Source organism: Salvelinus namaycush, chromosome 7 (assembly GCF_016432855.1).
Source record: "Salvelinus namaycush isolate Seneca chromosome 7, SaNama_1.0, whole genome shotgun sequence".
Taxonomy (NCBI): domain Eukaryota; kingdom Metazoa; phylum Chordata; class Actinopteri; order Salmoniformes; family Salmonidae; genus Salvelinus; species Salvelinus namaycush.
In genome coordinates this window covers 28,975,595-29,002,040 of record NC_052313.1, presented here as the reverse complement: position 1 = coordinate 29,002,040, position 26,446 = coordinate 28,975,595, and the positions used below count along the sequence as shown (strand labels likewise).

The 26,446-nt window shown below is 41.1% G+C and overlaps 1 protein-coding gene across 1 annotated transcript in view; it reads left to right on the top strand.

The window, feature by feature from the left end:
* The window catches only part of ptprn2 (protein tyrosine phosphatase receptor type N2), a 192,229-nt gene that overhangs the window by 4,570 nt on the left and 161,213 nt on the right, over positions 1–26,446 (top strand). Inside the window, exons 4-6 of the mRNA XM_038997264.1 lie at positions 567–1,096; positions 5,602–5,688; positions 22,871–22,950. Of these exons, the coding sequence (XP_038853192.1) occupies positions 567–1,096; positions 5,602–5,688; positions 22,871–22,950 (697 nt within the window). The remainder of the gene's footprint in view (positions 1–566; positions 1,097–5,601; positions 5,689–22,870; positions 22,951–26,446) is intronic.

The following is a 26,446-nucleotide window of genomic DNA, read 5'->3' as shown; positions in this document are numbered from 1 at the left end:
ACTTACTTCAATGAAGTATACTACTGTTGCTAAGAGGGGTTATTTTTAAGTTATGCAAGCAGATATTCAATATGAAATGGACAAGAAAGGAAACTAGTTTTACACTCGCAAAGCTCTTAGAAAAACCTTTTTGAACATTTGCATACTGATATTTTCACAAGAATCTCTTTGAAAACCATGGTCAATAGATTGATGTTCCTTGAGTTGAGAGTGGTAATTTACCTTCAAAAGTCTTTTATTAGAGGTCTAGTTTTATATAGTCCTTTCATCAATAATTGGCAATTTGTGGAGAATTTGCAGAAACATCAAGTTGCTCTATGATGTAAAAAAAAAAGTTAAACTTTCATTGAATTACTTCTAAAAACACTAAGACTTAATGGAAACATATCCCTTTTTTAATACTTAATGATGTAAAAGAAGATTATCTCTTCTTATAAGGCAAAACCTTTGCAGTAAAATAGATAACAAGTCCTGTGTTGCTATCATAGAAATAGAATCACTAGAACAGGAATTCCCATTCAAGTCAATGGGTCTGTAATTGGTGGACCTGCATTATCCTACCACAGGACCCAATCTTAGTTAGTAAGCTCTTGGAGTACCTCAACATGGACCCCTTCAGTGATGCCCCTGATGCCCAGCTGGAGGTTGGTGATGCTGGTGGTGCTGCAGGCAACCCCTCCATTGAGGGCCAGAGAACAGTGGGTCTGGAGAACGTAAGGAGCAGGACCACACAGGGCCAAGTGCCTGTACCACACCCCTGGGAGGAGAGGAGCATGACCATGGGAGGAGAGGATGGAGCTCCAGACCAGCCAGATGATGGAGCCTCAGACCAACCGGCGGATGTCCAGGGTTCTGACTCCCTGGTAGACTCTGAGGTGGAGAGGTGGATGTACGGTACGGAAGCTCCTTCTCCTCCGGCGGCTGAGACGGACCTCCTGGCAGAAGAACCACAGGAGAGAAATCTCCTAGCAGAACCACAGAAGAAGGACATGCGGCTCCAGGAGGAGGTGGTACATATGGGAGTCAAAGCTTACTCAAAGTCACCGCAAGGGAAAGACCACCACAGCGACATTGGCTACATCATTACAGACACAGAGTGAGTATGGTGAAGATTATAATTGCTGCTATTTACCAAATATACTGTATGTATTTATACTCTCACTTCACAATGACCAGTTATCTCCAACACTGTCTTTCCTGTTTTTCTCTATTTACCTTATATTATTTTTGATTGTGGGAATACTGTGGACAGTACAGACCATACATCTTTCAAAACAACCCTGATATATACAGATGTTCTCTTTTTGTAGGGAACTATAGCTGGAAATCCTTGGTGGTGCACTTGAGCACAATAGTTGTGATGATGAAGTCCCTAGGTGTGGGTATTACCACGCTGTATTACGGCGTTAATGATGATATGGTGTCAGCAAGGTCACAGGAGTCAGTCAAACTCACTCTGCTCTCGGCTCAGCCTCACACCGCAAGATAAGTTTCTATCGACTGTGTTTTCGCCTGTGGCGCTTTCTCAAATCCCTTTAATGGCCGTTATCAGGCAGAGTGTCAGAGCACTGTCCTTCACCTGTTCAACAGCACGCCGCTCACTGTCTTGGGGGGCGCTCGCCACCGGCCATCCGGGCTTGATGGGCCTTATTTTAGAAACCCCACCACACACACACTCCGCCACACATACCCCGCCACACACACACACACACCGCATCAGGGGAGACGAAAGGAACAGGTCACCTTCCACCCAGACTTTTCTCTCTCTTCTTCCTCCTCCTTCTCTTCCTCCTCCCCCTCTTCCTTCATCCCCAGCCTGGTGTTGCTGTAGCTAGCAGGGGCCTGCCTGCTGTGGTTTCCAGAGTTTGCTGCAGACATGATGATTGCACAGTTGTTATCCCTACCTCCTTCCCCACCCGCAGTGGGGCCAGGCTAACCTGCTTATCTGACAGCTCCTGACATTGGGGGAGAGAGAGCGAGAGAGAGACCCAAGGGAAAAGTGCTAGCATCTACAAACAAGTTACTCCTTGAGCTCTCCAGTTGTTATAATTACCACGGAGGTAGCCAAACGTGTCTTGAATCACTTGGTTGAATCTTTAACATTCAAAAGCTCTCGAAAGAGGAAAAAAAGAGAACCTCACTTTCTTAAAGGTAGAGTAGCCAAGTGTCTCATATACAGTGCATTCGGAAAGTATTCAGACCCCTTGACCTTTTCCACATTTTGTTACATTACCGCCTTATTGTAAAATGGATTAAAGTAATTTTTTCCCTCGTCAATCTACACGCAATACCCCATAATGACAAAACAGAAAAACCTTATTTACGTAAGTATTCAGACCCTTTGCTATGAGACCAGAAATTGAGCTCCGGTGCATCCTGTTTCCATGGATCATCCTTGAGATGTTTCTACAACTGATTGGAGTCCACCTGTGGTAAATTCAATTGATTGGACATAATTTGGAAAGGCACACACCTGTCTGAATGAGGTCCCACAAACCAAGCCATGAGGTTGAAGGAATTAGAGCTTTGAGACAGGATTGTGTCGAGGCACAGATCTGGGGAAGGGTACCAAAACAATTCTGCAGCATTGAAGGTCCTCAAGAACACAGTGGCCTCCATCATTCTTAAATGGAAGAAGTTTGGAACCACCAAGACTCTTCCTAGAGCTGGCCGCCTGGCCAAACTGAGCAATCGGGGGAGAAGGGCATTGGTCAGGGAGGTGACCAAGAACCCGATGGTCACTCTGACAGAGCTCCAGAGTTCTTCTGTGAAGATGGGAGAACCTTCCAGAAGGACACCCATCTCTGCAGCACTCCACCAATCAGGCCTTTATGGTAGAGTGGCCATATGGAAGCCACTCCTCAGTAAAAGGCACATGACAGCCCGCTTGGAGTTTGCCAAAAGGCCCCTAAAGATAATCAGACCATGAGAAACAAGATTCTCTGGTCTGATGAAACTCTTTGACCTGAATGCCAAGTGTCATGTTTGGAGGAAACCTGGCACCATCCCTACGGGGAAGCATGGTGGTGGCAGCATCATGCTGTGGAGATGTTTTTCAGAGGCAGGGACTGGGAGACTAGTCAGGAACGAGGGAAAGATGAACGGAGCAAAGTACAGGGAGATCCTTGATAAAAACCTGCTCCAGAGCGCTCAGGACCTCAGACTGGGGCGAAGGTTCATCTTCCAACAGGACAACGACTCGAAGCACACAGTCAAGACAATGCTGGAGTGGCTTCGGGACATGTTTCTGAAAGTCCTTGAGTGGCCCTGCCAGAGCCTGCACTTGAACCCGATCGAAAATCTCCGGAGAGACCTGAAAATAGATCTGCAGCGACGCTCCCCATCCAACCTGACAGAGCTTGAGAACATCTGCAGAAAAGAAATGGAGAAACTCCCCAAATACAGAAATACAGGTGTGCCAAGCTTGTAGCGTCATACCCAAGAAGTCTCAAGGCTGTAATCACTGCCAAATGTGCTTCAACAAAGTACTGAGTAAAGGATCTGAATACTTGTGTGTAGATTTATGAGGGGGAACAAAACGATTGAATACTTTTTTGAATAAGGCTGCAACGTAACAAAATGTGGAAAAAGTCAAGGGGTCTGAATACTTTCTGAATGCACTGTAGATGTAATCCGATATTAGAGGATGTTACAATTATGTGCAAACAGGCCAGTATACTACACTCTTAGAAATATGCTGTCTTGAACTTAAAAGGGATCTTTGTCTGTCTCCATAGGAGAATCCTTTGAAGAACCCTTATTGGTTCCAGTTAGAACTATTTTGAGTTCCATCTAGAACCATTTCCACAGAGGGTTCTACATGGAACCAAAAATAGTTTTACCTGGAACCAAAAAGGGTTCTCCTATGGGGAGAACCCTTTTGGGACCCTTTTTTCTAAGATGCACCAGTTTACATTTACAATTTTGTATATTGTTATTGGTTGGCAGTTGTGGGAAAAGTACTACATTTTCATACTTGAGTAAAAGTAAAGATAGAAAATGACTCAAGTAAAAGTCACCCAGTAAAATGCTACTTGAGTAAAAGTCTAAAAGTATTTGGTTTTAAATATACTTAAGTATCAAAAGTAAATGGAATTGCTTAAATATACTCAAGTAGTAAAAGTAAAAGTATAAATCATTTCAAATTCCTTATATTAAGCAAACCAGACGAAACAATGTTTTATTTGATTTGTTATAGATGGATAGCCAGCGGCACACTTCAACACTCAGACATCATTTACAAACAAAGCAGTTGTGTTTAGTGAGTCCACCAGATCAGAGGCAGTAGGGATGACCAGGGATGTTATCTTAATAAGTGCGTGAATTGGACCATTTTCCTGTCAAAATGTAACGAGTACTTTTGGGTGTCAGGGAAAATGTATGGAGTAAAAAGTACATTATTTCCTTTGGGAATGTAGTGAAGTTAAAGTAAAAGTTGGCAAAAATATAAATAGTCAAGTACAGATACCACAAAAAACTACTTAAGTAGTACTTTAAAGTATTTTTACTTGGGTACTTTACACCACTGTTGGCTGGTCTCTTTTACCCCAATATTGGCTTAGTCTTCCAAGATTCCTTTAAATCCTTTAAAGGCAAAACATATGACAATAAAACGGTACGTACAGTACATGATATATTGTGCAGCCTACATACAGTACCTACATACCTTCATACAGTATGTCATCTTTCACCCCAACGATCTTCATCTAGCCCTGTCATTTCCTGCGTACAGAGCATCCTCATGCAGATTTTCCTTTGTTTGCTCCTTCTACGTCCCAAATGGCATTCTATTTCCTGTACAGTATACTTATTTTGACTGGGCCCTTATGGAGTATCCATGGGCCCTGGTCAAGAGTAGTGTACTATGTAGGGAATAGGGTGCCATGTGGGACGTATACTCAGTTTCCTTGGACGATTTCCTCTGAGTGAGAGAGCAGCCACTGGACTGAGCTCAGATGGAGTATGGCTTTATCATAGAGCCATTACACTTTCACACATCCATTCCATTTTCACATTATTATTCATCTAACTCTGTGTGTGTGTGTGTGTGTGTGTGTGTGTGTGTGTGCGCGCGTGTCTGTATATGTGTGTGTGTGAGTGACGCACGTCCATATGATACAGCCATTACACCTCACGCCGGTTTCTGTGTGTGTGTGTGTGCGTGCGTGTCTGTATATGTGTGTGTGTGTGAGAGAGAGAGAGAGAGAGTGTGAGTGAGTGACGCACGTCCATATGATACAGCCATTACACCTCACGCCGGTTCCATTTGCACCTTATTGTTTGTCTCATTGCTGGAAAATGCAGGTGATTTGCCAAGCCTGAAGAGGCACCTGATCCCTATTCCCCTGGTGCAAGGCTGTGTGTGTGTGTGTGTGTGTGTGTGTGTGTGTGTGCGCGTGTCCATGCGTGCACATCTATAATGTGTGTGTGCAAGCTCGTGTGTCGAATAATTGTTATTTTATGTACATGTCGATGAGATGTGGAAACCCAGACATGCTAATTCACAGGGCTGGTTGTTGCTGGTTCTGTGACTGGTTGGTTGTATACTAAAATGAAGGAGTATTGTCTTTGATAACCTGCTCTCTCTTTCTGTCCTCCCAGCTCCCTCACCTCTGACCAGGGCTTGGACCTGATGGAACGTCTGGGTCGGAGGGTCAACCTCCACTTGACCGACCTTCTCCACCTCTCGTATGTATTACAGGACACACACACGCACATGCACTAACGCACACATAAGGCTGTGACGTTCTTGGAATTTGAGGTTACGGTAATTGGCCAGGCCAATGTACACAGTCACCGACATAGCCAGGTTGGAGAGGATTGGCACGTTGTCCATTTTACACAATATTCGAGCATTATAGGCCTCAGAGCCAGAACTGCTGTTGAATAATAATGAATAGTCAGACACATCCAACCTTTATTTTTAAGGAAACAGATTTATTTATCTCCTAGCAAGCAATGAAACGTGCATTGTATAAAAGAAAGTCCCCTCATCAAGTTCTTTTTACTGAAGTCCCATAGCCTATTGCGCTCTACACCCCCGTGCATCTAGCATATTAGCTGCTTGAGCACAAAGGAACATTGTAAATAGGAGCTGATGTAGAAAGATGAATAGATAATAGATTTTAATAGATTTTAGACTGTTATAATTATCATTTATTTGTATAATAATTTCCCGCTATTAGGTTTATCTAAATTAAACTAAAGTTATGAGACCCATACCTGTCAGTTATACAGGTTCTTCAATTACCATCACAGCCCTATGCACACACACACAGCTTGTGTTTTTGTTGTTGTTGATGAGTGGGACTGGAAGGTATTGTCGACATAACAGTCTAAACCAGGGATGTCAAACTCCTCCCTTGTACTTGATTGATCAATAAAGGCCATTGGATAGGATAGGAACTCCCCTCATCTGGTTGTCTAGGTCTTAAACTAGCAATCTGCAGTTTAAACAATAACAAAGCGGCCACTCCACCACTTTGATGAACAGCTCAGTGATGGGCCTGGAGAAATGTAACCGCTCTCAAATTCATAGAGGGAGCTATGGGTCAAAGGACTCAACAGCCATGAGATCTAAATGATAGTTTTAACCATGTTTTTAAGCTGTGTTTGTTTACATTGACATTGTTTACGTCCATTGGAGTAAAACAAGCTTATATTCTGGTTTCTGATTGTGTAAGACGGATTCACTGAGCTCATGAGGCATTCATAAGTTATATTCTTCTAGAACCAATGGCTATATATCATTACTTCAATGTCCCAAAAAATGGATGTAGCAACTGTAGATTGCTGCATATTGAAAGGAAGTCCCAAAGACCAGCAGACACACGGCCCTCCAGGAATTAAGTTTGAAACCCCTGGTCTAAACTAAAAGACCATTTATAATTCAGAAGAGGAAGACGTTTTTTTTGTGATGTTAAAAAACACTAAGTACTGTGTGTGTGGAACAGTGTAGTAGCAGAGAGTGTAGGTGTTTGTTGTTATTCTGACCTTTGTGTGTTTGACTTCCTCTGGGGAGAGAAATCAGCTCTAATTAACTCCACATATAGGATGCGTCCTAAATGGCACCCTATTCCCTATATAGGATCCATAGGGCTCTGGTCAAAAGTAGTGCACTATTTAGGTGCTTAGTTACATTATTTTGGAGGTAAATATGACATATTATCATTGTGGTCCTATATGGATCAGTTGGCAGAGCATGGTGCTTGCATTGCCAATAATCATGGGTGTGATTCCTGCTCGGGCCACCCATTTGAAAAATTCCCGCTGGGGCCACCCATATGAAAAATGTATGCTCGCATGACTGTAAGTTGCTTTGGATAAAAGAGGCTGCTTAATGGCATACAGTATGTTGTTATTGCGTAATATACTTGATTTTTAGTGATAGGACAAACTAGGCAAACCCACCAAATTTAGATTTTAACCAACGAAACAGTTTCAACTACAAGTAATTCGAAATTGCTCAACTAACTTGTCAATTACTCATGAGGGATGAGCGCTACGAGTCATCTCTGTCCAGACCGGCTCTATTATGCCACACCGAGCTGATAGCTTAGCTCCTACGTAATTCTGTTCCAGGAGACCGATATACAGAGATACAGATGCCTGCTAATGTATCTTTTGTCTGCGCTGTTTTTCCCTGCTTTTGGACTAAATGCGCTGTGCTAGAAGCCTATTTATGGAGTAATGATGGCCGTCTGTTCGCGGATGATGCGAGCCCGGAGCTCATTGTGTTTCTCTCCAGCGTGCTCAGCAGGTGAGACTATGAAAGCGCCCATCTCGATGTGAACAAACTGTCTGCTAGTATGGGTCAGAACACACTGACACCCTGACAGTATCCCAAATGGCACCATATTCCCTACATAGTGCATAGGGCTCTATTCAAAAGCAGTGCACTGGGTCGTTCCACCGAATCTGTGCTTTTTTCTTTTTCAAAGTGTAACTTTGTCCAAAAACACGTTCATCTAATTTTAACATTCTGTCATAAAGAGAACATGTTCGACTTCATAAAAAACACATTTTCCCATCTCAAGAGGTTAAATAAAAAAACACTTCAGTAAGTGCCAAATAAAATAACAGGGTTGATTGTAATAGAGATTATGATTTCATTTTAAATCAGACATAAATCCCCTTGTGACAGAGGGAATGGAAGCTTGTTGTGTGCAACAGGGAGGGGCAATTTGAATACAGACCGCACGTCCGCGTGCGCCATCGTGCGCATGTTGATTTTGTCCACCCACACCAGACACGATCAGGACACACAGGTTGGAATATCAAAACGAACTCTGAACCAACTATGTTCATTTGGGGACAGGTCGTAAAGCATTAAACATTTATGGCAATTTAGATAGCTAGCTTGCTGTTACTAGCTAATTTGTCCTGGGATATAAACATTGGGTTGTTATTTTACCTGAAATGCACAAGGTCCTCTACTCCGACAGGTTTATTCTTCTTCTTTGGACTGTATATGGTGGTTGAAAACCAACTTTAAAGTGCATTTCCACCACCAACTGGACTGGAGTGTGGACCTCAGTTAATCTTTCAATTCCCTCGTGGGTATTTGCTCCTAAAAACCAATGAGGAGATGGGAGAGGCGGGACTTGCAGCGCATCAAGCGTCACAAATATAACCAAGTTCTATTTGAGCGCCTGGCTACGCAGACGCTTGTTTACGTGCGCATGCAGTGTGAGTGCAATTATTGAATAACATGTATGTGCACATTTATTCTGCAACGCTCGCGCACGTGAAGCGAACTGTGTGGTCAGCCTGTTATAGTTACATGTCATTTGCGGCGTGCATGATCATGAGCAAAGTCATTGTAGCCTATCATTTCACTTCCTCTGTGAGAACCATGAGCACAGGCTGACTTGACTTTGCTGTGCCAAAGCCTGCCAGCAGCCTACCTACCAAAGTTTGCAATGTGTCCATTACAATGTTGAAAAACCCATATCAGCTATCTTTCAATAGTTATCCATATTACAGGAGCATCGTTTTAGTCTTTCTAGCTAGATTCGTAGCCACAATTTTTCCTTAAATCAATGCTTATGACAAATCCAGCTCCAGAACCAGCCATAGGGCCACCTGGCTAATCTTTCGAATACGGTGTTGTAAAAAAATAAAAAAACAGCAACAACAAATAACATTAGCTAGCTGGATAACGTTAGCTAGCTAGTTACACTGACGGCTGTCAGTGCTCTCTATTTGTTTATGTTTATCAACTCCACATGGGAATTCCCACAGCCAATAAGTAGCTTTGTCATTCTACAGAGGTTGGAACCTAAACGTGCATTTCCTTTCTAGGACAGGAAATTGTGTTGAAAGTGTGGCGTCGACTTCCTCTGGGGGGGTATTTAAAAAAAATGTCTACAACAGTTGACGTGTTATGCTGGTCCCGCTCAGTTTTCCACCACAAAACATAATGTAAAGGTTGAATCAGCTCACCTGCTTTTACACTATGATTTGACAATAGGCGGCACGTGAGTTTCAAGTTTGGGGAAGCTAATGTTCACCAAAAAAATGCACCTTTATAATAAAGCATTCCATGCATTCCATACTATTGGTAATGTGATGAGTAGATTCGATAATCATAATTTATAATTTAACTCAATCACTGTTCACAAAAACGACCGATACATCCTAGGAGAAGGCCTAGGATGTATCGGATACATTTCTTCTTTCTTTGCACAGGAAAAATGTTGCCTTTTCTAAACACATGTCATGCAATTATACTCCACTTTATATGACTGGAGACATTTGCAGAATCTTTTTTAATACGACAAATTTCAGGTTAGCCTACTCTGCTGACACGGACAAACAACCTATTATATGGATATGTCTGATCCATATAATAGGCCTACGAGAAGGGGAGACAGCAATAGAATACGATGCCCATCTAAACTGCAGGAGAAAATTATTGTCCAAAAACAAACTTTTAAGTGGCATTTACCCAACAATTATAAATAGTAAGTATGTGCAGTGCACTCACCGGGGGTGCCAATAAGATAGGCTATACTGTTGTTAGCTCAATTAAATTGAGAATTTTGATTAACTAAAATACAGATTTCAGTATTTCCTTTCCAAACTGTTTTCCCACGACTGTATTTTGAAATATTACGATATGCCTACGTGTGGGGCCTCACTACTTTTTCACTGACAGTCACAACTCAACAATCATATACAGTGTGTTTGGTATTTGTCTAGTGCACTGCCCAAATTGCGCGCGCTGTCTTTACTCCCGACAGAAAGTTTTCACCAACAACGAATGAGGCAGGAGAAGTTCCTCCCCAATTCATTTTCAACGAGGGCACGCAGAGAAATGTGCAGGGGATTGTGGAAAGGTGAGCAGCGAGAATCCTGCTAGCGGAGCGGTAGAAAAAGTTGAGTTCTGCAACTGTAGGCAAAGCGATTTAAAACGATCCAGAACTTTAAAAAAAAAAGAAGCTAATGTTCCTCTGTGGCCAAATCATGCTTTAGTAGACTATTTTGAATGATTTTATGTATTTATTTATAGACAAGAGTAGGCTAATTAGGCTATATAATTTTGGCAGTTTAATTCAACTTACTTTAGGCAAAGCTTCCCCTAGACTTATGGACGCACTGCCTATGGATTTGACTATTAAAGGTTTAATGTTTAAAGGAATAGTTCCACCACATTAAAACGAGTTCACTTCACGTAACAGGGTTGACCTTAAAATGAAATAAATAATAATCACATTAAATAAATCATGCTTCAGAAATGACTTTGTCCAAGTGACAAAATAACTAGGGATTTACAATGATGGCGAACATGGAGCAATGTTGGGGTTAAGTGGGTTAAAACCTTCCTAGAAGTCACAGAGGGACAAAATGTCAAAATAATGAATTTTGTCTCTTTAGCAAGTCTTTTTTTTTATTGAATTCTCCATGTGGTCTATATTAAAGGGCACTTCATTTAATATAACAGGCTTTTAAAATTAAATATTGGTGCACAATTTCTACTTAAAATATCAAAGGGATGCAAAAGGCACCCATTTGGGAAGCAGCCACATACTTCTCTCTCTGTGGGTGTGCAGGACGAGATTGAATGAGGTGAAAAGAGATATTCCACAGGACAGGATACGAGCCATATGAAAAGATTATCATGATACAAATGAGGTGGTTTTTGCATTGGGGTGCATGTTTTGGATGAATTTCAGTTTGTACATTGGGTACTGTTATGTAAAAAAGTATAAACAGCACGTTTCTCTGCATATGGTGATTACGTATGAGTTTTACTGATTATAGACACTAGGGGGAGTGGCCTCCTCAGACACTGATTGAGGTACGCTGAGAGGAACTGAACCCGGTGAACTGATGGACACACGAATACACACACAACACGAACACACACACCGAAGCATGCACGAGCACACACGCACACGCGCAGACAGGCAGGCAGACAGACAGACAGGCGGTGACACGCGTACACAAAGACACACACAGTCGCACACACACACTTCCCCCAACTAAGCTAATATGAGCACTGAGCTTATAAGCCCCATTCGATTACACAGAACACCAGCTGAGTTTGGTAGATAACTTATCCAACTCAATCACCCTAGAGTAGTGGTTTTTCCAGAGTATATTTACAAAAAGAATTGGGAAGAAAAACACAACTGTTTCATTTGAGATGCATCAAGATTCCTGGCATACCGTTGGCACCAGGGAGAATGTTGGAGTGATTGTGGAAATATAGAACTTTGAGAGAGCAACCAGAGCTCAGTTGAAGGCAATAAAGGAAGCATGTTTCTCTTTGAGAAGAGAAGGTAAAGTGAGGAACGTTGCTCACTCAATGCTCATTCAAAGCTGCATGCATGGGTGCGGCCCTATTCTTTATATATTGAAGTAGTGCGCTATGTAGTGCACTACTTTTGAACACGGCCCAGGGGGTAATTTCACCCGACAATGCCCCTTCACACTTCAAACATCCTAGAAATCTGGCATTTCCCCACAACTACTGCTCTAACACAGTGTTTGGTTTTGTCTTATCCACAATTTTTGTATTGGCAGTAGGGCTGGGATAAAAATAATTATTATGATCATTGTGATACTTCTTTTTGCAATACTTTTTTGATTCAATGGCTTATGAATTGTAATATTGTAATCAGGAAAAATGTTTTCTTCCTGGCATTATTTAAAAGACCTACAGTGCATTCAGAAAGTATTCAGACCACTTGACTTTTTTTGACTTGGCTGTGTGCTTAGAGTCGTTGTCCTGTTGGAAGGTGAACCTTCGCCCCAGTCTGAGTTCCTGAGCACTCTGGAGCAGGTTTTCTTCAAGGATTTCTCTGTACTTTGCTCCGTTCATCTTTCCCTCGATCCAGACTAGTCTCCCAGTCCCTGCTGCTCAAAAACATCCCAAAAGCATGATGATGCCACCACCATGCTTCACCGTAGGGATGGTGCCAGGTGCCAGATGTGACTGGAGGCCAAATAGTTCAATCTTAGTTTCATCAGACCAGAGAATTTTGTTTCTCATGGTCTGAGAGTCTTTAGGTAACTTTTGGCAAATTCCAAGCAGGCTGTCATGTACCTTTTACTGAGGAGTGGCTTCTGTCTGGCCACTCTACCATAAAGGCCTGATTGGTGGAGTGCTGCAGAGTTGGTTGTACTTCTGGAAGGTTCTCCTATCTCCACAGAGGAACTCTTGAGCTTTGTCAGAGTGACCATCGGGTTCTTGGTCCCTTCCCTGACAAAGGCCCTTCTCCCCCGATTGTTCAGTTTGGCCGGGTGGCCAGCTCTAGGAAGAGTCTTGGTGGTTCCAAACTTCTTCAATTTAAGAATGAGGGAGGCCACTGTGTTCTTGGGGACCTTCAATGCTACAGACATGTTTTGGTACCCTTCCCCAGATCTTTGCCTTGACACAATACTGACTCGGAGCTCTACGGCAATTCCTTCGACCTCATAGCTTGGTTTTTGCTCTGATATGCATTGTCAACTGTGGGACCTTATATAGACAGGTGTGTGCCTTTCCAAATCATGTCCAATCAATTGAATTGACCACAAGTGGACTCCAATCAGTTGTAGAAACATCTCAAGGATGATCATTTGAAACAGGATGCACCTGAGCTCAATGTTGAGTCTTTCTATTTCTGTTTTTATTTTTATAAATTAGCTAAAATTGAGGTATTTGGACATAAATGATGGACTTTATCGAACAAAATAAACATTTATTGTGGAACTGGGATTCCTGGGAGTGCATTCTGATGAAGATCATCAAAGGTAAGTGAATATTTATAATGCTATTTCTGACTTCTGTTGACTCCATGGCGGGTATCTGTATGGCTTGTTTTTGTGTCTGAGCGCCGTACTCAGATTATTGCATGGTGTGCTTTTTCCGTAAAGCTTTTTTAAAATCTGACACAGCGGTTGCATTAAGGAGAAGTTTATCTATAATTCCATGCATAACACTTGTATCTTTTAGCAATGTTTATTATTAGTATTTCTGTAAATTGATGTGGCTCTCTGCAAAATCACCGGATGTTTTGGAAGCAAAACATTACTGAACATAACGTGCCAATGTAAACTGAGATTTTTGGATATAAATATGAACTTTATCGAACAAAACATACATGTATTGTGTAACATGAAGTTCTATGAGTGTCATCTGATGAAGATCATCAAAGGTTAGTGATGAATTTTATTTATATTTATGCTTTTTGTGACTCCTCTCTTTGGCTGGAAAAGTGGCTGTGTTTTTCTGTGACTAGGTGCTGATGAAACAAAAATAGAACTTTGGCCATAAATACCATCGTTATGTTTGGAGGAAAAAGGGAGAGGCTTGCAAGCCGAAGAACACCATCCCAACCGTGAAGCACGGGGGTGGCAGCATCATATTGTGGGGGTGCTTTGCTGCAGGAGGGACTGGGCCATTATGCCCGAACAGTTCTATTTTTGTTTCATCAGACCAGAGGACATTTCTCCAAAATGTACGATCTTTGTCCCCATGTGCAGTTGCAAACCGTAGTCTGGCTTTTTTATGGCAGTTTTGGAGCAGTGGCTTCTTCCTTGCTGAGCGGCCTTTCAGGTTATGTCAATATAGGACTCGTTTTACTGTGGATATAGATACTTTTGTACCTGTTTCCCCCAGCATCTTCACAAGGTCCTTTGCTGTTGTTCTGTGATTGATTTGCACTTTTCCACCAAAGTACGTTCATCTCTAGGAGACAGTATGCGTCTCCTTCCTGAGCGGTATGACGGCTGCGTGGTCCCATGGTATTTATACTTGCGTACTATTGTTTGTACAGATGAACGTGGTACATTCAGGCGTTTGGAAATTGCTCCCAAGGATGAACCAGACTTGTGGAAGTCTACAATTCTTTTTCTGAGGTCTTGGCTGATTTCTTTTGACACCTCCAATTGACTCAAACTATGTCAATTAGCCCATCAGAAACTTCTAAAGCCATGACATAATTTTCTGGAATTTCCCAAGCAGTTTAAAGGCACAGTCAAATTAGTGTATGAACTTCTGACCTACTGGAATTGTGATACAGTGAAATAAATTGTCTGTAAACAATTGTTGGAAAAATTACTTGTGTCATACACAAAGTAGATGTCCTAACCGACTTGCCAAAACTATAGTTTATTAACAAGAAATTTGTGGAGTGGTTGAAAAACGAGTTTTAATGACTCCAACCTAAGTGTATGTAAACTTCCGACTTCAACTGTATGCCAGTTCCTTTCAGCCAATTTGTATCTTTAATATATGGCAGGCAAACAAGTTCCCTACCTTCTCCCTTTTCCACTTGCCTCCTCCATTTTTGTGGTAGTGCTGCAATCAATTGGTTGTAAATTTGGATTGAGCAGATATTCCCATATATTTTCGATTACTGCATATGAGACATAACTCCTCTGTTTCTATTCATAATATCATTAATAAATATAATTTTTAAAAATTATCCATAAAGAATGTTTTTTTTATTAATCAGTATATTTGAGTTTAACCATAACATTTGTTGTAATATTTGTTCTATCTTTTCTGGAGGATAAAACTGAAGTTCTAACCAGCTTTGTTTGTATGGCTTGTTTAAGAAAGGCCGATACTTTAAACAAAATGTCATTTTCAATTAGTTGGAAATGAGAAGTTGTAATCTGTATGAAGGCAAAAAGGCAACTTTTGAGCAAAGGATGACCCTTTCTTAATAATCTACTGAAGAACCATTTTAGTTTAAGTATAACTTATGTATGAGTGAAGCTTTTAGTGAGAGGTTTAAAGCTTTAATATTTAATAATTTTAGCCCCCCAAACTCATATTCATTATATAAATAGGTAGGTTTAATTTTGTCTGGCTTAGCATTCCAAATAAAATGGAATCTTTTTTGCTCATATGATTCTAAAAAACGAGTCATCTGGAGTAGGCAGTGCCATTATTAAGTAATTAAACTGTGATAGGACCAAAGAGTTATTTAATGTGATTTTTCCATAAACAGACAAGTGTTTACCCCTCCATGGTTGCAGAATCTTATCAATTTTGGCAACTTTCTATTGAAATTATTTGTGGTAAGTTCATTTATATTTTTTGAGATGTGAATACCAAGTATGTCTACTTCACCATACGCCCATTTTATTGTTAAACTACAAGGTAGTGTAAACACTTTTTTTAACGATCCAGTACGTAATATGATACACGTGTCATAATTAGGTTTTAATCCAGAGAGGCTAGAAAAGTGATCAAGATCTTCAATGAGACTGTTCATGGATCCAGATTGCGGACTTAGGAAAAAACTAGAGTCATCGGCATATATTGACACTTTTGTTTTTATCCCCTGGATTTCTAACCCCTTGATGTTCTTGTTTTAATAGCTAGTATTTCAATGGCTATAATAAATAGATATGGAGACAACGGACAGCCTTGTTTTACTCCTCTTAAAAGCACACTACTTTCTGACAAGTAAACATTATTTACTATTTTACATCTATATTTACTATTGTACATAACTTTAACCCATTGTATAAGAGATTCACCAAAATTAAAGTAATCCACACATTTATTTATAAATTCTGGTCGTACTTTATCAAACACCTTTTCAAAATCTGCTATGAAGACCAGGCCTGGTATCTTTGATGTTTCATAATGTTCAATTGTTTCAAGTAATTGTCGTATTTTATCTCCAATATATTATCCATGTACAAAACCTTTCTGATCAAGATGAACAATATCTGGTAAAACCTTTTTTTATTCTATGTGCCCTGCATTTCACCTGGATTTTTGCATCACAACATTGAAGTGTTAGAGGCCTCCAGTTTTTTAAATGGACTGGATCTTTATACTTACCACCTGGGTCCTGTTTTAGTAGTAATGAAATCAGACCTTCTTGTTGAGTACCTGAAAGTCTACCATTTGTATAGGAGTAATTGAAACATGCTAATAAGGGATCTTTGAGTACTTCAAAAAAAGTCTGATATACCTCTACTGGTATACCGTCAAGCCCTGGTGTTTTTCCAGACTGAAAAGATTTTATTGCCTCTAAAAGTTCCTCTTCTGTAAGTTGGTCTTCACACAGGTCTTTCTGTAAATTTGTTAATTTTACATTATTATTATTATTATTATTAGGAAAGAAATCCTTATAGTTAACATCATTCAGTGGATATTCAGGAGACTGAAAATAAAATATACGCTTAAAATATTTTGCGTCCTCTTTCAAAATATAATTTGGTGAATCATGGATAACTCCATCATTTGTAATGAGTTTCTGTAAATTCTTTTTGGTAGATTTTCTATGTTGAAGATTCAAGAAAAAACGTTTTTCACCATTTCCCATCCAATTTGCTTTATTTTTGTAATACATTACACTTGATCGTTCTTGAATAAGTACCTCCAATTCTTTTTGTTTTTCCTCTAACCTATTTTGTGCCTCTATAGTACAGTTTCCATTACCATCTACCTGCGCTGTTACTTCCTCTATTTCCTTTATTAGTCTAATCTTTTTGACCTTAACTGCTTTTGTTTTCATTATGAGTATTGTATTGAATGGCCTCTGAAAGTACATTTGAAAGTGTCCCATACAATAAGGGGAACTGCTGTACCTATGCTGTACAAGAAAAAGTCAATTATGAATTATTTTGTCTTAGTTAAGAACAAGAGAGTTAAGAGTTAAATGGAGGCCAATTAGATGGTGGTCCGATCCCATTCGGTCTCCTATTAATACTTTTTTCTACTTTTGATGCCAGCAAGAATGAGACCAGGAAGTAATCAAGACGGCTAGCTTGATTAAGCCTCCTCCATGTATATCTCACTAGGCCAGGGGTTTTCACCCTCCATATACTCCATACTAGTTCTAATGTATCCATGATCTTTGTGCTTGAGGGTGATCGTTTGTAGAGTGATTTCCTGTACGAGCCATTGAGGTACTTAAAACCATATTATAATCTCCCACCATAATAATAGATTATTTCGTTGCTTGTGAGCTCAACAGATTATTATATATATTTTCGAAAATATATTTGGCCCATATAGATTAATTAGCCAGATCTGTTTTTGGTCTAATAGCATATTTAAAATAATCCATCTTCCTTGCGGATCTGTTTGCACAGCTTGCACAATCGGATCAACATTTGTATTAATTAGTATAATCACCCCTTTTGAGTTTCTTTGCCCATGACAAAAATATATTTCTCCCTCCCAGTCCTTTTTCCACCCAACCTCATCTATATTTGTAGAATGAGTTTCCTGTAAACAATAGATATTATATTCTTACATTTTTACATGGCTAAAAGAGAATCTTCTTTTTTTGTGATCTGCTAAGCCATTCCAATTATAACTTTCCATACTTATTTCCCCACTTACCATAATGATACTTACCACAACCAATGTTTGTAAACTTACCATTAAAAAGCACCATGATGATTAAGTGTCCATATAGCTGTACCATAATAATTTGCACTGTTAAGCATAATGTAGCTGCAACTTTGTAAACCTCCAATTGTCTTAATATTCTGTCCACTAAAAACTCCCCCCATATTTAGGTCTGTTGCCATTAAGACCATCAGACCATCTCCGTGATGCGTCCTAAGGCAAACCCTTGGCCGCCAATTGGCGTTGGCCAGAAGGAAATATGGGCAGTCCCATGATAACATAAATATCTATGAGGATGCTTAAGAGAACTAACCAAATAACAAGGAAAACAGTCAAAAAATATATTTAAAAAATAGTAACAATATTAGATAATTGTCACGAGCGTTGTTGTAAGAATCGGACCAAAATGCAGCGTGGTTTGGGTTCATCATCTTTATTACGTGAACCGGCAAAAAAACAATAAAGAACAAAACGAACGTGAAGCTATGCAGTGCTCAAGGCAACTATACACAAACAAGATCCCACAACAAACAAGTGGGAAAAGGCTGCCTAAATATGATCCCCAATCAGAGACAACGATAGACAGCTGCCTCTGATTGGGAACCATACCATGCCAACCTAGAAATAAAGAAACTAGAATGCCCACCCTAGTCACACCCCGACCTAGCCAAAATAGAGAATAAAGGATCTCTAAGGTCAGGGCGTGACAATAATATTAATAGAAATAATAACAGCATAATTTTATAAATGCCTGCTCATATTTAGAAAGTCCTAGCAAGGCTATAAGCATGTCAACCCAGCCTGCTCAATTCATTGGATTAAATTCCACAAAAAGAATTCATGAAGAGAAAACAACCTAAATATATCGCAAGACCAGTCCTTTTTTTTATGTCCATTAAATGCAAGACATATTTCATGTAGTCCTCATTATATCCTGTTGTATTTCGACAAAAAAAAGGAAGAAGGAAAAAGGAACATAGGTTCTAACGGCCGCTAACGACTGCAAGTAAAATGTGTCTTAGGCATCACATTATATCCTGTTTATATATATTATCACATTATATAACAGTATTCCTGTTATATTGTGCCATGGCCGTGCCAGAGCCGACCGCAAGCCAAACCCGGGTACTTCTTTATGGGAAGGCATACCCAAGTTCAATTCACAATTGACTCCGACACAGCCACGGCACAACAGCCAAGAACACATGCAGTACTGACAATCCAGAACGAGTAAACCTGTATAACCAACCCTCTCTCCACCCATACACATTTTGTTTTTTATTCCAGGGTCGTTGCTCTATCATCTCGGCTGTTTTACACCTAGGCCTATATCATTAGGATCAAGAATATAAAAGGTAGCATAAATAGCTTACCTTTCTCTCGCTTAGAGAAGTGCTTCCATAAGCCAATTATTGTATTAGTTCTACCGTTAACTTGAATCACTTTATCCCAGTGTTAACCAGCCCGCCACACACTAGACAACAACCCTGTTGACAATATCTAATCCATCCATTTGCCAGTGTGTATTGGAAGAATAATCATCATTTTCATTTTTTATATTGAGATGTATGAATTTTTATGTGAAAGGTAATAACACCAATTATTTTACGATTGTATAGGCCTATTCCTATAGAGAACCTAGGCAGGTTTTTAATTATATAATCCTTTATCCTAGCCCTATAATAAATCTATTAATATTTATTAAGTTTTATCTTAAAAGCTAATCGTTCCGATTCACATCGGCAAACAAGGGCCGCACTATATAACAGCTTTTAGGTCATAATATACCCAACCTCTACAATTAGGCCATACCATATTTAAACAAACAAAAAACTACCTTGGTATTGCCAATGTACAATCTTCAAATGAAATACATAAAAAATCATATGTATCGGGGACTACTTCAACAGGAGCTAGCTATCACTCACAGCCACGTTGTAATCTTCGAGTCCTTGGACATTTGGTTGTTTACATATAATTTATCGACCAGGAAGTACATTATTTATTTGGATAGCCTGCTGCAGTTGTGTGAGAGATGTCCAGTTTGCAGCCGAACCTGCAGCATAGGGAAGACCAGCAAGGGGACCCTCAGCATTACGCAGACATGCCCTCGCTGTGAGCATTCCTATAAATGGAACAGGGAGAACACTTGAATTAGGTTGGTGACATTTGACCTGTTCAAAGGTCCGAACAGTTTAGAGTTTTGTCCCAATTCACCTTCATAACCCAGCCTGGTGGAACCAGCCTGATCACTGCGGTTACCATTCTATTCACTTCACATATGATATCTGAAGTGAAATTAAAGGTTAATGCAGTGATCAAGTTGGTTCCACTACGCTAATCATAACCACCATTGATAATGTAATCAGTGCTCCGTGTTTGTGTGTGAGCCAGGAGCTTATCTACGCTGCCATGCCCATCAATGGGGCGCTGGCGAAGACCTTACCTCCAGCCTCACCTCTTGCCTGCTCACCAACGGTCGTCGATTGGTTGACCAGAATTAGGTAGGTTTAGTCTGACCTCTTCAAACTTCAACATAGGATAGGTGATATTTGACAAACAAAATATACTAACTGCCATTGGTAATAGAACAGTGACTGTGTATGTGTTCACAGAAGCATCTATGGAACAAGCACTTGGAGACTTGCAAGATGATGTGATGGAGTCCCGACTGACAGACGGGCTTGATACTGATGTCTCTAAATGGAGAGAGATCTTGCACTCAGCATTAAAATTTTACTTGACACAACTTTTACTTATGTTGTCTTTTTCTGTTATTGAATTGAGGGAGAGACGCTGTTTATTCCGCACCAGGATCAACTCCTGTTGAATACGGGTCACCACAAAGGAAGGTATGATCACCCCGACATGTTTGCCAAGGTAGCCCCATTACCACCAGGCAATGCCGATAGGCACAGTATCTGTATCGGCTGGAAATGACGATGAAAGGTGTACATTGTTCAGTGGCGTGCCGTGGGCCTGGGCCTTCAGTGAGGTCCTACACAGTCCCACCCGAATTAATCCACCTCTTATTACCATCATTATGATGCCATGGCTCTAGACACTATACATTTAGACAGAAACGCAGTATAACCAGGCGTTGCGTCACCTTGAAATTGACAAAAATTGACATTTTTGGGTAAACAGTGTTTACCCAAAAACATGACACAATCAATGAGTCTTTTCAATATTTCCCTATTTTTCTTCACCTTTTCATTGTGCAGCTCTGTTGCCATGCGCGCTTGTTCGTTGAGCTGTAGATCCACTCGGGTGTCCCCAAAAGTTTTCAAAAGCACCATTGCTTGTAAGTGCCCAGCCGTACTTTGGTGTCTCGTTGCTGCCTTGGTTAGACAACTCAAGTTTGCAAAGCCAGTGTGGCTCCAAACACCAAATCGATCACTTGCAAATAATAGGCATTCCCAGCAGTACAGTTTGCAGTGCTTCTCGGAGCCTGTGAGCCATTGATAGCGCTCGTAGTTGGAACTTTGAAAGTGGCGAACGAACCCCTTTCCCGCCTGTGACAGGCTTTGTAGCGTCGGCGTCGGGCGACCTCTCCTTACAATGTCTAACTTTTCTTAAAGTTCGTCTTGAGAATGGCGTTATAATTATATCCTCGACCAAATCGATATCTTCTCCTCCTTCCGCCATTGTGGGTTGAAAAAACAGCTTAGTAGTACGCGAATTAATTCGTTTATCAAATTCAGTTTCCTAGTTCTGAGGTTCTGCATAGACCTGCCCATAGGACCTGCCTCTCAATATTGGTAATCCAATCAAAAGACGTGCACGCACTACGCCTGCTAGCTGGCTCCTGTGTAACACTGGAGCCAGCCAGCAGGCGTACAATAGCCAACTCTAAAGCTGATTGGTTGACACTAAATTTTCATTTCCATTCACTTTAAGCTACAAGCGCCCGCACTGTTGATTCTGAAGGCCTGAGGGCAGATTTTAGACCCCTGGCAACACATGATGGCTGAATATGATTGGATAAAAGATCTAACATAAAGACCAGCCCTCCAAATCTCAACCTGGGGCTGGAAGCAGTGCAACCAAGAGGAAAGCTATGAAATGAAGAGTATAACTCTTACTCTGGGGAATAATTTAATACATATTTGTGGGAAAATATATTTAAAAAAAAAAATTATATTCTGATGATGTTTAGGCCAGCAGAGAAGGCCTTGCTGGCCCTGACGGCCCACCACTGACATTGTTATATTAGCAGATCACTGCTTCTGTGGTATTATGTAAAGTGTTGTTTATTCTACATTGACCTGTTAATACATTTAAAAGTGATCAAAACACTTAGTTTACAATATCTACATAAATTCAGAAATTGCAATCTTCTCATTACTCTGTAGGCTACTGACCTATTCAAAGCTTCCTCCGGCATCTCACCATACATCTGCCTGTAGTTATTGAACTCAACCTGCAGGAGGTTTGTTTGTTGTGATTGAGTGGGGGAAACAGCTGCGGGCAAGGTTCTGACAGATGGGTGTGTCTTGGTGGTGACAAGGACACACCCAAGAAATACACACATCAAACCACACCCCCAAGCCGACTCACGTTTGGCTTCTGTCACGGCCGCCAGCATTTCTTGAGGAGCAAGACAAAAAACGATCAGCGGTTCCTCTACTCTGTCAGATGTGGCCATCTATCGATTTTATGTTACTAAACGATCAAAGTGGTAATTCTTCAACGAGTCTGTTACCGCGGTTTGTGTTTTGAGCACATACCCCCTAAAAGGTCTGGCCCTGGACAGACGGGTAGCCAGAGATGAAAAGCAAACAAGGTTCTCAGCTGCAATACGGTGCCACAGTTCCATGTTTTTGGTGTTTTGTTCAAACTCAAACAAAAAGAGAAAACAAACTCCCATTGTCTCTGTCCATGTCCGCTACGAAAGGTGCGAGTTGACTCGCTGGTCGCTGAAGCTCTTGGGGAGTCGCTCTGTCTTTCTCGACTCTTCTCTATTCCTCTCTTTCTACCTTCGTCTGCGGTTCAATTGAAGGGTATTGAGTTTGGGGTGTAGCTAATTTTGTCTCTTTTTCTTCTGTCTTTCAGAGTGCTGGGTCCAGCTGTAACCTTCAGGGTGGGCACCAACCCTCACAATGTCAGCACTGCCGATGTGGCTCACGTTGCAGGTAGGACCATTCTCACAGTTACACCAGCCCATATCTCCCAAGACCCACCCACCATTATCATGACCGATCATCATCATTTATTGAATAATGTGTCCCTGAACAAAGGGGTGGGGGTAGGCCCAACAATCATTTGTTCTTAACTGACTTGCCTAGTTAAATAAAGGTAAAATAAAACATACAATTCACACACACACGCATGTACACTGACAGACACACAACACACACACACAATGAGACACACAGGGTTTGTGTGCTGTACCCATGCAGCACATAAACCCACACAGCAAGTAGTAATTATTAGCTACATTTCTTACTCAACACATTTAAATAGAAAGAACCACATCGTGCCAATGACCTCCATTATACTGGATTTAATTTTCCCCACCTACACACCATTTTGTCATGTTCTCTCTGTTTGAGTAAATGAGAGTCTCAGATCCACCGCGCCAGATAGGGTAGATATCACAGTGTCCTTCTAGTCCGGACAAGCCCATGTCTATAAGATTATTAACATGGTGTAATGACAAATGAGGATCAATTTCACACAGGATAACAAGCGGGACACACTGCTGTTCCTACTGAGATACATAGGCTGCATCCCAAATGGCAGCCTATTCCCTATTTAATGCCCTACTTTTGACCAGGGCCCATAGGCATAGTATTAGGGCTCTAGTCAAAAGTAGTGCACTATATAGGGCGTAGGGTGCCATTTGGGACGGAGAGAGTGACTCTCAGACAAGCTAGTCTTCGTATAGCCAGATGTGGTCTGATAGAAAGGTGTCATGGTGAGAGAGGAAAAAATAGGATTTGATATTTCAGTGTGCACCGCAGCTGCACCGCACCACAACGCTGGCATTGTCTGAACTTGGATCAACACGGGAGGGTGTCGCCCTTGCTTCGATTGGAATTGACTTTGAGAAGCAGAGAGCAACAGTCCAACAGTCAATAACACCGGGGTTGGAACAACAACAGTAACAACGCTAGCACAAACCTCATTTTTTTTATTGGCTGAAATGTGCTGTTGTTCCATTGAGAGGAATTTGGCACCACTCTCCTCTTGTTGTATTATAGGGTGGTATATGGGGGTTTGTTTCTGTCCTATCCATTTACAGAGATGCTACAACACTACACTCTTAGAAAAAAAGGTGCTAAGTAGAACCACACAGGCTTCTTCGGTTTGTTCCCATAGCGAAACCCTTTTTGGTGCTAGGTAGAACCCTTTGCAGAGGGTTCTATCTAGAACCCTCTATGTAGGGTTCTTCAAAGAACCACCTGTATATGGTTCTACCTAAAATCCTCTAAGAAGGGATCTACCAAGAACCATTTCATCCTCTAAATGTTCTTCCTAGAACCATCTATGAAGGGTTCTACTGAGAACTCTTTTTTTATCTTTGGAGGGTTCTTCCTATGAACAGATCCACCAGCCTTATTAGCCTTTCAAATGTAATTATTTATGACAATACATTACATATAAACTCAGCAAAAAAAGAAACGTCCCTTTTTCAGGACCCTGTCTTTCAAAGATAATTAGTAAAAATCTAAATAATTTCACAGATCTTCATTGTAAAGGTTTTAAACACTGTTTCCCATGCTTGTTCAATGAACCATAAACAATTAATGAACATGCACCTGTGGAACGGTCGTTAAGACACTAACAGCTTACAGACGGTAGGCAATTAAGGTCACAGTTATGAAAACTTTGGACACTAAAGAGGCCTTTCTACTGACTCTGAAAAACACCAAAAGAAAGATGCCCAGGGCCCCTGCTCATCTGTGTGAACGTGCCTTAGTCATGCTGCAAGGAGGCATGAAGACTGCAGATGTGGCCAGGGCAATAAATGTCCGTACTGTGAGACACCTAAGACAGCGCTACAGGGAGACAGGACGGACAGCTGATCGTCCTCGCAGTGGCAGACCATGTGGAAAAACACCTACACAGGATCAGTACATCCGAACATCACATCTGCGGGACAGGTACAGGATGGCAACAACAACTGCCCGAGTTACACCAGGAACGCACAATCCCTCCATCAGTGCTCAGACTGTCTACAATAGGCTGAGAGAGGCTGGACTGAGGGCTTGTAGGCCTGTTGTAAGGCAGGTCCTCACCAGACATCACTGGCAACAACGTCGCCTATAGGCACAAACCCACCGTCGCTGGACCAGACAGGACTGACAAAAAGTGCTCTTCACTGACGAGTCGCGGTTTTGTCTCACCAGAGGTGATAGTCGGATTCGCGTTCATCGTTGAAGGAATGAGCGTTACACCGAGGACTGGACTTTGGAGCGGGATGGATTTGGAGGTGGAGGGTCCGTCATGGTCTGGGGCGGTGTGTCACAGCATCATCGGACTGAACTTTTTGTCATTGCAGGCAATCTCAACGCTGTGCGTTACAGGGAAGACATCCTCCTCCCTCATGTGGTACCCTTCCTGCAGGCTCATCCTGACATGACTCTCCAGCATGACAATGCCACCAGCCATACTGCTCGTTCTGTGTGTGATTTCCTGCAAGACAGGAATGTCAGTGTTCTGCCATGGCCAGCGAAGAGCCCGGATCTCAATCCCATTGAGCACGTCTGGGACCTGTTGGATCGGAGGGTGAGGGCTAGGGACATTCCCCCCCAGAAATTTCCAGGAACTTGCAGGTGCCTTGGTGGAAGAGTGTGGTAACATCTCACAGCAAGAACTGGCAAATCTGGTGCAGTCCATGAGGAGGAGATGCACTGCAGTACTTAATGCAGCTGGTGGCCAGACCAGATACTGACTGTTACTTTTGATTTTGACCCTCCCCTTTGTTCAGGGACACATTATTCAATGTCTGTTAGTCACATGTCTGTGGAACTTGTTCAGTTCATGTCTCAGTTGTTGAATCTTGTTATGGTCATAGAAATATTTACACATGTTAAGTTTGCTGAAAATAAACGCAGTTGACAGTGAGAGGACGTTTCTTTTTTTGCTGAGTTTATATGGGCCTAGTTATACCCTAACACAGTGGTGTTATGAATCTCCTGGTTTACAGGTCACATTATGCTGGCTTGCAAGTGAATTGTAATACAGAGTTAGGCTATCGAACAAGTGGAATTTTGAATCACCTGCAACCTGCATTAAGAATGACTGCTAGTGTATTGAAGGTTAAATACTGAGACTACCTAAATCATCTAAACTGTAACAACCATCTCAGCAACGGGTGAAATAAATCCAATTACTAACAGATTGGATTAGTTTAGAAAACTGTATATTATTTATATTTGTGTAGCAAAAAAATAAATAATATCAGCCAATCAATGCAAAAAAACACAGATATTACAGTAAAACACACAATTCAGAAAATCTCACTGCAAAAGAGCATGCTGGGAAATATTATATATGGTTGTATGTAGAACCTTTCTTGCCTCCCAAAGAATCCTTCTTGCCTTCTAAAGAATCATCAAAGAGCCCGTTCTTCCAAAAACGGTTCCTATGATATTAAAGGTTCTAGGTAGAACCCTTTGCTTT